At 66.8% G+C, this 13,801-nt stretch overlaps 1 protein-coding gene across 1 annotated transcript; it reads left to right on the top strand.

Moving 5' to 3' along the window:
• The first annotated feature begins 1,641 nt into the window (after positions 1 to 1,641).
• On the top strand, positions 1,642 to 10,862 carry CYGB (cytoglobin). The gene is made up of 4 exons (XM_028520507.2): positions 1,642 to 1,898; positions 6,606 to 6,837; positions 7,117 to 7,280; positions 9,554 to 10,862. Exons 1-4 carry the CDS (start codon positions 1,756 to 1,758, stop codon positions 9,585 to 9,587), a joined length of 573 nt encoding a protein of 190 aa, XP_028376308.1. The 5' UTR covers positions 1,642 to 1,755; the 3' UTR covers positions 9,588 to 10,862.
• Positions 10,863 to 13,801: the final 2,939 nt, after the last annotated feature.

Genomic DNA, 13,801 nt, shown 5'->3' with positions numbered 1-13,801 from the left:
ACCACGCTGGCCCTGGGAGGCGGCCCAGTGCGGCGGGCTCTGCCTGGGCCCAGGAGGGTGCAAGGCCGGAGGCAAGGCAGTGGGGACCAAAGTGAGGACGTGGGTCTCAGAGGGGTCTAAGACACTGAAAGCCCCTCTCTCCAAGACCCCGACAGGAAGGCTAGATTTCCCTTCCTGCCGCCGCCGCCGCAGAGATGAGGCATGTCCGCGGGCCACCGGCCCAGGATTCCAGGAACGCCCCTGAACCTCAAGGGCCAAGGGCGGTCAGAGCCCGGGAGGCACTTGGGCTCGCTCCTTTGAAATGTGAATTTTGAAATAGACACATAAACCAGAGCTGACGAGGAGAGACGACCTCTTGCAATCCTTGAGCAGTGGGTCACAGTGTCTTGAGAAGGTCAGGGTCACCAGGGAGCCTTGGGGGACGGGACACACCCGGAATGTGCGGTCACGTGGTTCCGAGGAGCCGCTGCTGCGGCCGGGTCTGGCGTCGGGCTTCCTCTGGGAGTCAGAGGGGGGACCTGGCTGTCCCGGGACTGAGCGGCCGCTGGCAGGGTGGGAACCCTGCGGCTCTCACAGGCCCAGTCCCCGCCTCTGGGCCGATGGCACTCACATCTCCCTGAGCAGGGCCGCCAGCACGAGAATGTGTGTCCTCCGCCCCAGAGCCCCTCTACAATAGGGGCCTCGGTGGCTGAGATGCCTCCAGCAGTCTGGGCCTCCCCAAGACCTCCTGACCCTGCCAGGTCTGCGTCATCCAGCCCTGCTGCCTGTCCTCCGGACTTTGCCTGGCCAGGGCCCGAATTCGGGGCAGTGCCTGGTTGTTGGCTGACTGTGTCGTTAATCAGCCACCAGGGACCTCTATTTCCGAGGACATGGGTATTTACAGAGGGGCAGGGGGTGCTGGACGGAAGTAAAGGGGGCGCTGGCGTCTGGCGCTCAAGTTTGACAGTGGTCCCTTATCCCCTCATCAGGCACCGGGGCAGGGAGACGGCCCAGCCCTGACCGTCCATTGCCCCGCGTCCGGAACTCCGAGCGGCGCCACCGGCCCCAGCCGCCCGCTCGGGAGAGGCCAGGAGTCAGCGGGAGCGCAGATCCGACCGCGGCGCCGCGGGAGAGGCTCGCGTCCTCCCCCTGGGCGGGCGAGCACACCGCAAACGCCTGGAAGTCTATGACTTTGAGGCAGTTCCCCGCAGCGTGAAGGGTGCACACACGCACGCGTCCGGACACCGACCGCAGCGTGAGCGGGGCCGCGGGGCCCCCTGCCCGGCACCCGGCGGGGCGCACTCCGGAGCGTCTGCCCCGCCCCGCCCCGCGCCGCGTGACCGCCCCTCTTCCCGGGACCCCCCAGCCCGGCCGCCACACCCACGTCTCAGCCCCGCCCCGCGGTCAAACTCCGTGGGGTCCCTGCGGGAGGGCGGGCGAGCGCCCGCCCGTCGCCCCCACCCTGCCCAGCCCTCACCTTGCAAAAATGGGCTCAGACACACGGGGTTGGGGATTTGGAGCGAATTTGTTTTGGTTTTTTTTTTTTTCCACATTTTTCTATCAGACCACATCCCCGCCCCCGCTCGCGGTCCCCCGCCCCCCGCACATATACCCTGCGCGCAGACACACACACACACACACACACGCGCGGCGCGCACAGACACGCTCCCTCCTCCGGCGCGCTCTACCCCTCGCCCGCCCGCCGCGCACGCAGCCGGCCCCGGCTCCCCGCGCCCCGCCGCCGCCGAGCGAGCCGGGCTGGGCTTGGTGCTGCCTATGGAGAAAGTGCCGGGCGAGATGGAGATCGAGCGCAGGGAGCGGAGCGAGGAGCTGTCCGAGGCGGAGAGGAAGGCGGTGCAGGCTACGTGGGCCCGGCTCTATGCCAACTGCGAGGACGTGGGGGTGGCCATCCTGGTGAGGTAGGTGTCGCCCCAGCTCTGCCGGGCCCGGAGGAGGGAAACCAGCAGCGGCTCCGGGCAGGGGCGGGCTCGGCCCGGTCCGAGCTCCGGCGCCACCTCCCCAGATGCGATTGGGGTCGGGCGGGCGGGTGCCGGCAGCGCGGGGCGCCTTGGGTGGGCAAAGCTCTGCCTGAGTCCCGCCTGGGGGGCCCTGGGCTCGGGGCTCATCGGGAACTAGGGAGCGGATGCAGAAGGAGGGCGCCTGGTCCCCCTCCTCTCCCTGGCCTCAGAACTCCAGGCTCCGCCAGTCGTGCCCCCGTCGCCGGCGGCCCCCGCCTCCCAGCCGAGCTGCTGTGGACACGCGTTCCACCAGCCCTTGAAGGGGGGCTTCGGTGGGGGCTCCCCATTTGAGAGAAGGGAGAACTGAGGCTCAGCCCGCGGGGAGGACAGAGAAGAGCGGAGCCCTCGACCCGCTCAACCCCTTGAAAGAATTCCGAGCCTCATGGAAGAGCAGAGCAAAGGGCAAGAGAATAGAGGTCAGAAGGAGCAGAGGCTGCGCGGTCCGGTTTCCCGCCGCCCCTTCCTGCCCCCAGGGGGCGGCCGCAGGGGCCCCCAGGCGGGGCCCAGGTGAGTGGAGAAGCAGAGTCCCCGAGGACTCTGTCCCTGCTGAGTTTGTGTGCAGGGCAGGGGAGAAGCGACAGGAGGCAGGGCCCCCACCCTGAACCCCGAGACCTGGGGAGGAGGGGCCCTGTGTCTGGGGCTCGGGGACCGTTCAGGCACCCCAGGCCCAGGAGGGACCCCCTACACACTCATACCACTCTTCACCCACACGCATGCTGGTGCTCACGCCGTTCCTATAGAGAAAGTGTCCCCGAGCCCCACAGGCTGGTGACAGATCTGTGCCCACTTCCCGCACGTGCGGGTCCCTGGGGGCGCCGGTGGCTGGGGGGGCCCCGACCACACACACCCCGAGGCGACCCGACCTAGGCCGGGGGAAGCTGCCAAATCTAGGACGGAGCAGGGCAGCCTTACTGCTCAAGGATGGGGCGAACCCTGGCTCCGGAAAGGACGGCCAAGGTGCATACCTGGCCCCCGCCTCTCCAGCCCCTCGTGCCCCTCCACACTGTCTCCCGTCTGCCTCCCCCAAACCCGGGGCCTCCCCGGGTCCGTACTGGTGTGCCCTGATTCCACGAAGAAACAGATTTCAGGGGAACGAGAGCAGGAAGCACTCTTGAGGAGTTGGAGGAGGGTTCCCGAGGAAGGGGCAGCCGTTTGGGCAGCTCCTGGGGGGGTGGCAGGGAAGCTAAGGGGGGATTCCAGACCCCCCCTGAAGCCATCAGACGTTCAGAGACACAGACCACCCATGGGGGTGCCCACACAGGCACTCGGGTGGGTAGAGGTGTCCCGGGGGCACAGCCCGCCTCCAGGGAGGGCCAGGGCCCACCAGGCCTCGGGGGGCACCACGTACCCAGGGGCCACCAAGGGGAAAGGAGACGGAGTCCCCAGGGCAGACACCTTGGAGATTCTTTGTGCCACCTCCCGCCGTCTGCCAGTGCGAACACGGGGGTGGGTCCCGGACCCGGCTCCTGGGGTACCACCCGGCCTCCCCAGAAAACGGGGGCGTGTGGGGGACGGCACCGAACCCTGACAGCTGAGCCGTTTCGGAAGAGCCCGAGCCCTCGGGAAGTCTTCTTCCTGTCTCCGAGCCCTCCGGGGGCCCCATTCCCCACACTCAGAGGGGCTGGGCTGGGGGAGGGGTTCGCCGAAGTGCCGAGGACTTGGAGGGAGGCCCGAGACGGCAGTCATCACCTGGCCTGCTGTCACCCCTGCCGAGCTCCACCAGGGCCCACCTGTGTGCTGACCAGCGCCCAGGCCAGCCCAGCGCAGCCCTGCCAGCCCCACTCCCCGGGCCTTCCGTTCTGTTCTCCCCTCCAGCTCTCTGCCCCAGGGTCCGGCCAGTGTGTGTGTGTGTGTGTGTGTGTGTGTGGTGGGGGTGGGGTGAGGTTAAAGGGGGTAAGGGCAAGACTGATAAGCTTCTCAGGGGTCCCAAAGCACTCCCCCCCAGAGAGTGGGCCCCTCAGTTTGGTCACCACCCCTCCTATCTTCCCACAAAAATCCACCAGGACAGGCCCCAGGGAACACCTGAGATACCAACCCGCTGACCGTTGCTCTCACCCTCTCCCTCCCCACTGGACTGGGGCCAAAGACGCCCCTGAACCCCGCAGTGCACCCCAGGAGTCAGCAGCCACAGCACTGACGGCGGTGGAGGAGCCTCCCGGGGGTCTGAGCCAGACCCCACACCTCCCCTGCCTGCTGGGGAGGAGACAGGGGGCAGAGAGGGAACACCCACACCCCAGGAGGGCCACCTTCCCCTCACACTCAGACCGGCCTCCCGCAGGCTCTCCTGGAAGGCCGGCTGCCCCTGAGAGCTGAGCAGCCACCCCAGGGCTGGCTGCTCCCAGCGGCACTGGTTGGGGCGGGGAGGCTGGGAGAAAAGGCGGAGGGGCTGGGGAGCGAAGCCAGGACGAAAGGACAGAGCCTATGGCCCCTAGACCCCCCCTGACGCAGAAGAGGGGCTCCCGGACTATCATTCCTCGGGGCCAAAATCTGGCACTGGGTGTTGAGGCGGAAAACGCACCTGGGTCCCAGGCCACCCCCTACCCTCACCACCACCCCCACACTGCAGTGGGGAAGCTATCGAAGCAGAGACCACCCAGCCTCACTGGGCAACCATGGGCACCCATCCCTAACCCGGACGGCAGGGATAAGACAGCGCCGAAGCTCAGGAGGGTGTTGCCAGGATTAATGAGATCAGATAGTAAATGCTCAATAAACATTTCCCGGTAGCTCCCCCTCCGTACAATGGCTGTGATAACCGCATAGTTGTGGTAATTAAGTGAAATAACAGGCGGAGATCCTTTGCATGTTGCAACCGTCCAGCACAGGGAAATGGTCGTTTCTTGGCGATATGAAGTCCCTGAGCCCGAGGCCCTCGAGTACAGGTGGGGTCCTTCCCGTCCGTCCCTCGTTACCGTGCTTCTCCAGAAAACCTGCCACGCACCTTCAGACTCCTCGCCTCCACTGCCCTCACCGGCGTGTCTGCAGCAGGGAGCAGGGCGGGACCCCTCTCCCGCTTTCGCAGATGTGTCCTGGTCACCCCCCGCCCCGCCCTGCCATCAGCAGCTTCCCCGGCCGGGATGACCTGGGCCGGCTGCCCTTCCTGCATCCGTTCCAGCTCTCAGGGCCGAGACCTCACCTCTGGCCTAAGGGCTGGTGTGGCAAATGATCAGCTCCCCGATCACACAGGGGTCACAATGTGACACGGCCAGGAAACGCAGACCCAAGACATTCCTTGCGTTTTCTGAGGCTGCGCTTCTGTTATGTAAGTTCCGGCTGACGTCGTGACATCCCTCCCGTGGCGTCCAGCCCCGGTCGCCCGCGTCCTCCTGCAGACCGCAGGGCCCTGGGCCGGGGTCGTGGACCCCTGGGTGTGGGAGACCCCGGCTGTGCCCGTGGGCTGTGGCACCCGGCAACAGGTGGCAGGGAACCCACTCCCGGCCTGGAGGAGAAGGCAGCCATCCTGGGCCAGGCCGGCCCCCGGGGAGAGGAAAGCCGGGCGTGGGAGGCGCTCCCCGTGTGGGAAGGGAGCTAGTACGCCTGAGGGCTTCTGCCCACGCTGAGTGGAGCTGCTGGGTGGGGGGGGGCGGAGAAGGCTTGGGGGCAGGGGAGTGAGCACGTGGTGGCGGAGGAGCAGGTGCAGACCTGTCCGTGGGCGGTCAGTTTGTGGGAAGGCCGGCATGGCAGGTTAGGGACTTTTGACTTTGTCCGGTAAACAGCGGGAAGCCGCCCACTGTGTCGGAGCATGAGAGCGAGGTGACGAGAGTGAGAGATGATTTCAGACGAACCAGACAGGGCGGTGGGGGGGAGGGGCCCGGAAGGCCCGGGGTCTGCTCCAGGAAGGGCGCGGCTTGCTGGGGCGGCCAGACGTCCAGGTGAGAAGCAATCTCAGAACGGTGCCAGGCAGGTAAAATCAATCCCTGTCTTTAATCACACCAGCCAATCCATACTCACTTTGGGCGGAGGAGGGAGGGAAGAGACGGAGCCTGGGAGGGGAGGGCCGGAGTCTCGTTGCTTCCCTCCTGGTCTGGGAGGCCTGAGCCCCGGCAGCCCACGTTACTCTGCCAAGAGCGCTCTGGTGAGGTCGCCCTGCAGGCCGGCGTCTGCCGGGTCCCCGGCGCCCACACACTGCCAAGGGCTCCACACTCGGCCTCTCCCTTCATCCTCACCACGGGGCACAGGACAGGAACTGTGGCGCCCATTTCACAGATGAGGAAACTGAGGCTCAGAAAAGCCCTTGCCTGAGGTCACACTGGCCGGCGATTGCAAACTTAAACCTCCCGCCCTCTCAGCTCTGACCGGAGCAGGCCTTGGAGGGTGGGCAGGGTTGGGCAAGGAGGCGAGAAGCAAGGAAGGCAGAGGCAGAGCTGCCAGCCCGAGCAGGTCTGGCTGACAGAAATGACCTGGATAGAAACAGGGGTCCGCGTGCGAGCCAGTGGGGCCAGAGGAGGGCCTGTGTGTGAGGGGCAGCTGGCCGGGTGGTGAAAACAATGACGGGGGTGGGGGTGGGTCCCTCTCCTCCCAGACCTCGGCCCCCACGTCCTGGCCACCTTGCAGGGGCGGCCCCGGGGCGGCCCTGCTCCAGCGCCCACCCCTTCCCCCCACCGCCAGGTTCTTTGTGAACTTCCCGTCGGCCAAGCAGTACTTCAGCCAGTTCAGGCACATGGAGGACCCGCTGGAGATGGAGCGCAGCCCCCAGCTGCGGAAGCACGCCTGCCGGGTCATGGGGGCCCTCAACACCGTCGTGGAGAACCTGCACGACCCCGAGAAGGTGTCCTCCGTGCTCGCCCTGGTGGGCAAAGCCCACGCCCTCAAGCACAAGGTGGAGCCCGTGTACTTCAAGGTGTGTTGGGCCCCCACCATCTGCCCTGCTTGCTCCAGAGCCCCCTCCCCCAGGTCCCACGAGCCACCTGCAGGCTCACCCACCTCCGTGGGCCATGAAATGGGGGGGCGGCAGGACACCAGGCCAGGTCTTGGGGCGTCTGGTTCCAAAGCTGCCGACTGTTGGGCCGTGAACAGCCGCCCACACCCGGGGAGGAGGGGCGGGAAGGGCGCCGGGGGCCTCGGGGCATGGGGTGCGGGGCACCCAGGCGTTTACCGTCCTCCCTCCCTTTGCCGCCAGATCCTCTCTGGGGTCATTCTGGAGGTGATCGCCGAGGAGTTTGCCAACGACTTCCCGCCCGAGACGCAGAGGGCCTGGGCCAAGCTGCGTGGCCTCATCTACAGCCACGTGACCGCTGCCTACAAGGAAGTGGGCTGGGTACAGCAGGTCCCCAACGCCACCACGTGAGGCGCGCCACCTCCCCGCCACGTCCTCCCCTGTCCCCGGGTATCCCATCTCTCCCGGGGCCCAGGGCTGACCGCTGGGCAGGAGCGCTTCCAGGAGGCTGGGTCCAGGGACAGGCACAATCGGAAAAGCCCAGGCCCCTGCTCCTGCCTGCACAGAGCTGGGAGCCCCCAACAACCCCCCCTCACCCCGCCAAAGCAGGGGCATTCTCAGAGCACCCGGAGACAGTGGCTGGGGGGTCCTGGCAGGAAGGCTGGCTCGTGGAGCCCAGAGGCTGCGGGGTGGCCGTGGCCACTTCCTCCCTGGGCACCAGTCCCGTGGGGCTGTTTTCACGTAAGGCTGACCAGCACTGTCCCCACCTCTAGCTCCACCAGGTCGGAGCCAAGAAAGTCACGAGGCCCCGTGCACAGGCGCCTGCAGGGCCAGGCCCGGGCCTGGGCGGGTGTCACTCCCCTGCGCACGCACCGGCCGGTGTTTACTTCTGGCCTGGCCCTGGAGGCCGGGTTCCGGGTTCTGGGGTGAGGGCCCGGGAGGTGGCCCAAGGAGGGTGGCCGGCCTCCGTGACTCCAGATGACGTGGAGCACGAGGGGAGGGCCGGCCCACAGACGTGGCGGCTGGGAACACTCCGGCCTCCGAGGGCCCCCAGGGGCGGCCGGTCCTGGGAGCCCCGTGCAGAGGCGGAGGCCAGAGCAGAGGCGGGAATGGGAAGCAGGGGTCAGCCAGCAGCTCGGGACACGCACTGCAGGGAAACATTCCCAGCAGTTTCCCATGGAAAAGGCCGAGTCTGCTCCCTGGGCTCCGTCCGAGCTGGCCCGAGAGGGCCCCTGGACTTCGTGCTCACAGGCCTCCTGGCAGGCGCAGCTCCACAGAGGAGGTCCCCCGGGGCAGTCTCGGGAGGCCAGGCCTCCGACAGCCCATCCCTCCACTGACCACACTGGCCCCTGCCTTCTCCTGCCTCCTTCCCCCGCCCGCACCACACCACCCAGGAGAGCGGAGCCCTCCAAACCGCAGGCTGCAGCCAGGCAGCCGCTCCAGATGGGCACAGCTGGGCCCTGGTCCGCCTCAGACCCTGGGCGGGTGGGGGCCGGGGCCGGCACAGCTTTACCTGCCCTGGGAGGCAGGCGCGGGGAGACCCGTACAGGGTAGCGCTTCACCTGCAGGGGCTGCCCCAGGGGCCCAGGGGGTCGGTGGGGGAGGGGGCTCGCCCTCCCACGCCTTTCCCCAGGCAGGCTCTGCTGCTGGAGATGAGTTTGTTTACAGCCGGGAGACAAGACTTCCTGCTTCCAGAGAAAAGGGCTTTTTTCCTGGGGCCTGGAGGGGCTGGGGAGAGCGAGAGAGAGCTGGCCGGTCCAAGCCCCAGTGAATTGGAAACACATGGACGAGGTTCCCGACACTGAGCCCTGGCCCGTCCCCTCTCTTGCCCCAGCTGGACCCCTGGGACTCACGTCTCACCAAACCCCGAGAGTTAGGAAACCGCCGGAGTATGCTCATCTGCCCAGTTCTCCGCGTGCACTGAGTGGGGATGGCTGCGGACAGAGGGGCCGGGCCCCCTGCCTTGGGGCCGCCCCCTCCCCAGCCGCGAAGTCCTGGGGATTGTCCCCTGGTCCCTGCGCCCACCTCCCCCCACCGCTGGCCCCCAAGAAGGCGTGTCCCCCTGGCCGGGGCCTGCAGACTCAACCTCTGCCAAGACCCTGATGAGTTGGAGTGTGGGAGGGAGGGACAGGGCAGAGTTCTAGAAGGCTCCATCCAATTCCTGTTATCAGGGACCAGGGGTGGGCCAGACGCCACTGTTTGTTGAGCTGTCTCCACTCGAGGGCGTGTGTGCGTGTTTGTGGGTGCGGGGGCGGGGGGCTGGGTGGGGAGCAAAGATGGGTGGCCAGACGGGCGGGCCGGGGCGGCGGGCAGGAAGCTCCCATGTCCCTCTCCGAAGGGGTGGGCGCATGGTTCCTGTGGGTCTTCACGGTCTGTGATGCGCGTTCCCACAGCCCACGGCTCTCGGCCGTCCCCGAGCCAGGCGAGGCAGGCTCTCTCGCGGCAGGGAAAAGGGTCTGGGCTTCCGAGGGGCGGCCGACTGGCCCCCGCGTCACCCAGCAGGCCCCGGTGGAAGGGGGACGAGAACCCGGGTCTCCTGGGCTGCTTCCACCTGCCTGATGTGGGGGGAGGTCTTCGCAGCGTCCTGCCCTGCGTCCCCTGACCCCTCCCCCCCACCACCCACGGCCCCTGGTCCCAGTCCGTGCCCTTGTGACCTCCGTCTCCTGTCTCTCGTCCACAGCCCACCGGCCACGCTGCCCTCTTCGGGGCCGTAGGGTCCCTTCCACCCTCCCCCCTCCCTGGCAGCACCTTGAGTGGAAGGCCGAGTCCTGAAGACCCTCCTTGACCCTCCATTTCTGGGTGCCAAGGAAGCTGGAGGAACCCCTGACTCGTCTTCCCGGAAAGAGGCCTCTGCCCTGGCCACAGCCCGCCGGGAGCCGCCGGGAGGTGGCACTGGATGCTGACCCTCCGGGCGGCGCGGGGCCTGGGGGGGTGGGGGCCCCGCCCCTCCTCCTCCTCGAAGAGCCACGCCCACTCTTCTTAGCTTTTCTACTAACCGTGAGAGACCCCGCTGACTAGCGGGCGGGAGGCGGGGCCAGGTCTGCGCGCCTGCGCCGCAGCAGGCGGCGGGCGCCATCCCTGCTTCCCTCCGCCCGGCCAGCATGCGGGTCTCCACATTGCCTCTCTAGACCATCTCGCACACGTACCCACCGTATACACAGATATATTCTATATACAACCTATATAAACATAGACCTATCTATCACGAGTATCTGCGGGGCCCGGAGGCACACGGGGAGCCGAGGCTCTGCCCGTCTGCACGTGGAGTGGGGGCACAGGGGAGTGGGGGTTCCTGCTCGTGCTCCTGGGCAGAGAACAGAGTGTTCTGGGCAAGATGGGGGGGCCATATCGGCACAGAGGGGATCTGGGCCTGTGGGCAGCGTGGGGAAGACCCAAGGGCCTGCACGGGCAGGGTGGGGGTGCCACAGCCCCTTCTCCGACCAGCTCCCCGCTTCCCTGCCCCCCACTTCGAGGAGAGAAGGGTTCGGTTTTCCCCATCTTCACGCCGCACTGGGGGTGGTGGCGCCCTGCCTGGCTCCGAAACGGGCAAGGGCAGACCGGGGTGGGGAGGGCAGAAGTTCTGGACAGGAGGGATGTGCTGGGGGAGGGGCCGAGGTGAAAAAACAGAAACCTCTAATGCCAGCCCCGTCTGCTTCTGCCACTAAGACAGCCCCAGAGGGAGGAGGGACCATGATGACAGGACCGGATGCCTCCGTGTCAGCCTGGAGCTCTGGGGGCCCAGGGCCGCCCTCCCCCGCCCTCCTGGCTGCGGGGCTGGGTCCGCGGGGCTGGGGACCACTCCCGGGGTGTGCCCCTTGGTCACGTGTACCGTCCCCAGGGATGTGTCGCTGCCGTGACTGTTGTGCCTGTGTCCCCTCCTGTCCCGCCCTTGTGCAGCCGTCCGTGTAACTGCCTGCCCTCCTTTTGTAGCCCCTGACCTCCGTGCGCGGACCCCGCCGTGCCATTAAACGGGCTCCTCTTCCTGTGTCCCTGCGCCTGTGCTCTATCTCCTGCCGTCCGCCCCCCCCCCCACCCCCTCCGCTTCTGTCTCCAAGTCTCACTTCGGGGCTGGGGACTTCGTCTCGGAAGCTCCCCCCAACCCCCCCAAACTGTGTGTCAGCCCTGGCTGGTCATGGACTTCTCTGAGTCGGGGGCCCAGGCCTGTTTAACCAGGAGCACCGGGCAGGAGACCGGAAGCTGGACTTTTGGGGGGCAACCCAGGAAGGTTGTCTGTGCTCATTTAAAAAAGTCAGGGGCGCTTTGATCTTTTGTTCTGGAACTCTCCTCCCTGGCAAGGATGGGATAAGGAAGGGGGGGTCCGGGAGAAGACCCTCGGAAGGAAGGGCCCTGCTGACCCGCTGTTCAGGGAGGACATCTGTCCTGGAGCGACACGCAGGCCCGCCGCTCACGTTTCCTGTGGCGGGTGGGCCCTTGGGTGTCGGAGGGAGGAAGTGCGTGCGCTCCTCGTCTTCAATCCCAGCACCTCCCCTGGCCTCTCAGCAACCAGACCCCCTCCCCAACCCCTTCCCTGCACCCCACAGTCCGGGCTGGGCCTGCCCTGCACACCCCCCCCACCCCCCCCCCCCCGCGCAGGATGGAGGCCACGGTCAGCAGCGTCAACCCTCAGAGGAGGGACTAGGAGGTCACCACCCCTGGTGGGCGGGGGGGGGGGGCTGCAGGCCGGGCAGGAAGCAGCCGCTCCCCTTGGGAGGGCCGCTGGCTTCCTGGGAAGACTCTGAGGACACTCAGGACGGGGCCCATCTCCCAGGCCGGGAACTCCCTGAGCGAGGTCTGTGCCGTCACCTCCGGGGCCTGGCACAGCCGAGGTGTGCGCCGGAAACGCCCAGGACGAATACACGGCACTCTTAGAAAGCAGAGCCGGCACGCGGTCCAAGAGCGAGCGGCGTGAGCCGAGACACCCGTGCGGAGGGGGAGGACGGCGTGGGCAAAGCCTCTCCAGGGAGGCCGAGCCACCGCCGGACGGACGGAGCGCCAGGCTCAAGGTCCGACCACCTCCTGTGGCCCCGTGACCTCGGGCGGCGGGTCACTCGGCCGGCTTCCTGAGCCGCAGTCACCTGTCACTGAAAGTGGGAGCGAACAGGAGGCCCACCTGGCAAGGCAGGTCCCCTGCACCAGACGGCCCGGCCACCGGAGGCAGCACATGGAAAGAGAGGAAGGCAGGGTGGCCTGGGCCGAGATGAGCCTGGAGCTCGGACAGAGGAGGCAGGAGGCCAAGGAACAGGGTTATGTCAGGGGTCAGAGGGCAAGGGACGGGAAGTGGAAGGAACCCAGGAGCCCAGCCAGGTCCCGGGGGCGGGTGAGCAAGGTTGACCCAGAGCCAGATGGGGCGAGGGCCAGGCCACGGGAACTGGGGCGGAGGGGCAGCAGCAGTCGGGGTGGGGGTCAGTCTCTCTGGGAAGAAAGACCCCCCCAGTTCCACTTGGTTCGCTTCAGAGTGGGGAAGGGGCTCTGAACCAGCTCACACTGGGGTCATTCTAGAATGGAGCCCTTGAGAAACATTCTCCCCACTCCCCACCCTCTAGGGAGAGCACCCTGGCCACCAAGGATTCACCCCAGACCTGAGTGGGGCAGGATCCTTGAAGGGAGGGGGCACCCCGGGTCCAGTGTTGGTGCTGGCCAGGGCCCAGCCGTCCCTGAGTGGGCTGCTGCGGGCTGGGTGCTGGGGCTACAGCGTAGGTGAGCCTTCTCTGCCCGGGGTTTTGTTTTGTGCTCTGCGAGCTGAGCAACTGGGTCAGCTCCCCCTGGCGTGCTCAGGCTGTGAGCGCGGGGGTATCGGGAACTGGGGAGCAGGCGGAGTCTGCGCCTCCTCCCCAGCTGGCGGTCCCACAGCGCCCCCTGCCGGCCATGGTGAAGCCCTCACCCAGGAAGCTGCAGCCCAAGCTGCAGGGGACCTGACCTCCCCACTTTTCCTAACTCGGGCCGGGGGAGAGGGGGTCCCCCCACCTCCTGCCTGGAGAGGAGGTAGCACCATACCTGAGAATGAGGCCAAAAGAAAAAACTGTGAGCCCCATACATACTTATGAAAATTGGCCTCCTGTATTGTGAGCCAAGTGGAAAAATTTAATAAATGCTCTCGTAAAAGGAACAGGAACCCCGTGTATGAAACCCCACCAAGCCCAGGCTGCTGGCTCGCCTTTGTCAACACTTATGAACGAACTCAGCTGGGTGCACCACAGCCACAGAAGCTCATGAAAACAAACAACAGCCTTTGTTGAAAAATTTGATTTGTGAGTCTCACTGGGAGGGGGTTGAGAGGTGACCCACCAGCTCTACAAGCACGGCTCGGTGGCCGCGTGGGTGGTGGCAGTGGGGGCCAGAGTGGCAGTGGGGGGGAGGCTGGGACTCCGGGGTCAGTGGAGGTTTCGGGAGGCAGGAGTCACGATTCCCAGTGGATTGGGGGCCGGGTGACAGGGAGGACAGCTGGGGATGCCTGCAAGGGTTTTGTTCAGTCTGCTTTCCTTGGCAGCCGGAGTGGCCCTGTGCCGTGGGGACGTAGCCGGGGAAGGGCAGGAGAACATCAACAGTTCTTCCTTGTTCACGTGAAACGCACAGTGATGCCGTCAGAACTGGGACTTGAACTTGGGACTGGGGATGAGGTCGCTGGGCAGACACTGTGTGGGAACAGAGGCCGGGCAAGCCAGAGCCCGGGCAAGCCAGAGCCCTGGAGCTCTTGACCCTGAGGTCAGGGGTAAAGGGAAGAGCCCACCAAGGGGCAGGGGGGCAGGAGCTGGGCCAAAACCACAGAAGCTGCCCGGGCGGGGGGGGGGGGGGAGCATTTCCTGGAGGCCCGAGAGGACTCAGCGTGGGGGTTCCCTGGCTGACCACCACTCCGGGTGGTGTGAGTGGGGGGGGCTTGCCTGAGAAGCCCGTGGGTGGGTGCGGGGGCCGAGGGGCTTGGGCCTGCAGT

The sequence above is a fragment of the Phyllostomus discolor genome, chromosome 8 (assembly GCF_004126475.2).
Source record: "Phyllostomus discolor isolate MPI-MPIP mPhyDis1 chromosome 8, mPhyDis1.pri.v3, whole genome shotgun sequence".
NCBI classification, from domain to species: Eukaryota; Metazoa; Chordata; class Mammalia; order Chiroptera; family Phyllostomidae; genus Phyllostomus; species Phyllostomus discolor.
The sequence above is the reverse complement of the archived record's forward strand: the minus strand, read 5'-3'. Positions and strand labels throughout refer to the sequence as shown.

Bases quoted from the DNA above. Each gene is read 5' to 3' on its own strand.
- CYGB (XM_028520507.2), top strand. From the start codon at position 1,756: ATGGAGAAAGTGCCGGGCGAGATGGAGATCGAGCGCAGGGAGCGGAGC. The intron at 1,899-6,605 runs GTAGGTGTCGCC...CCCCACCGCCAG, and splicing joins GGGGTGGCCATCCTGGTGAG to GTTCTTTGTGAACTTCCCGT. The intron at 6,838-7,116 runs GTGTGTTGGGCC...CTTTGCCGCCAG, and splicing joins TGGAGCCCGTGTACTTCAAG to ATCCTCTCTGGGGTCATTCT.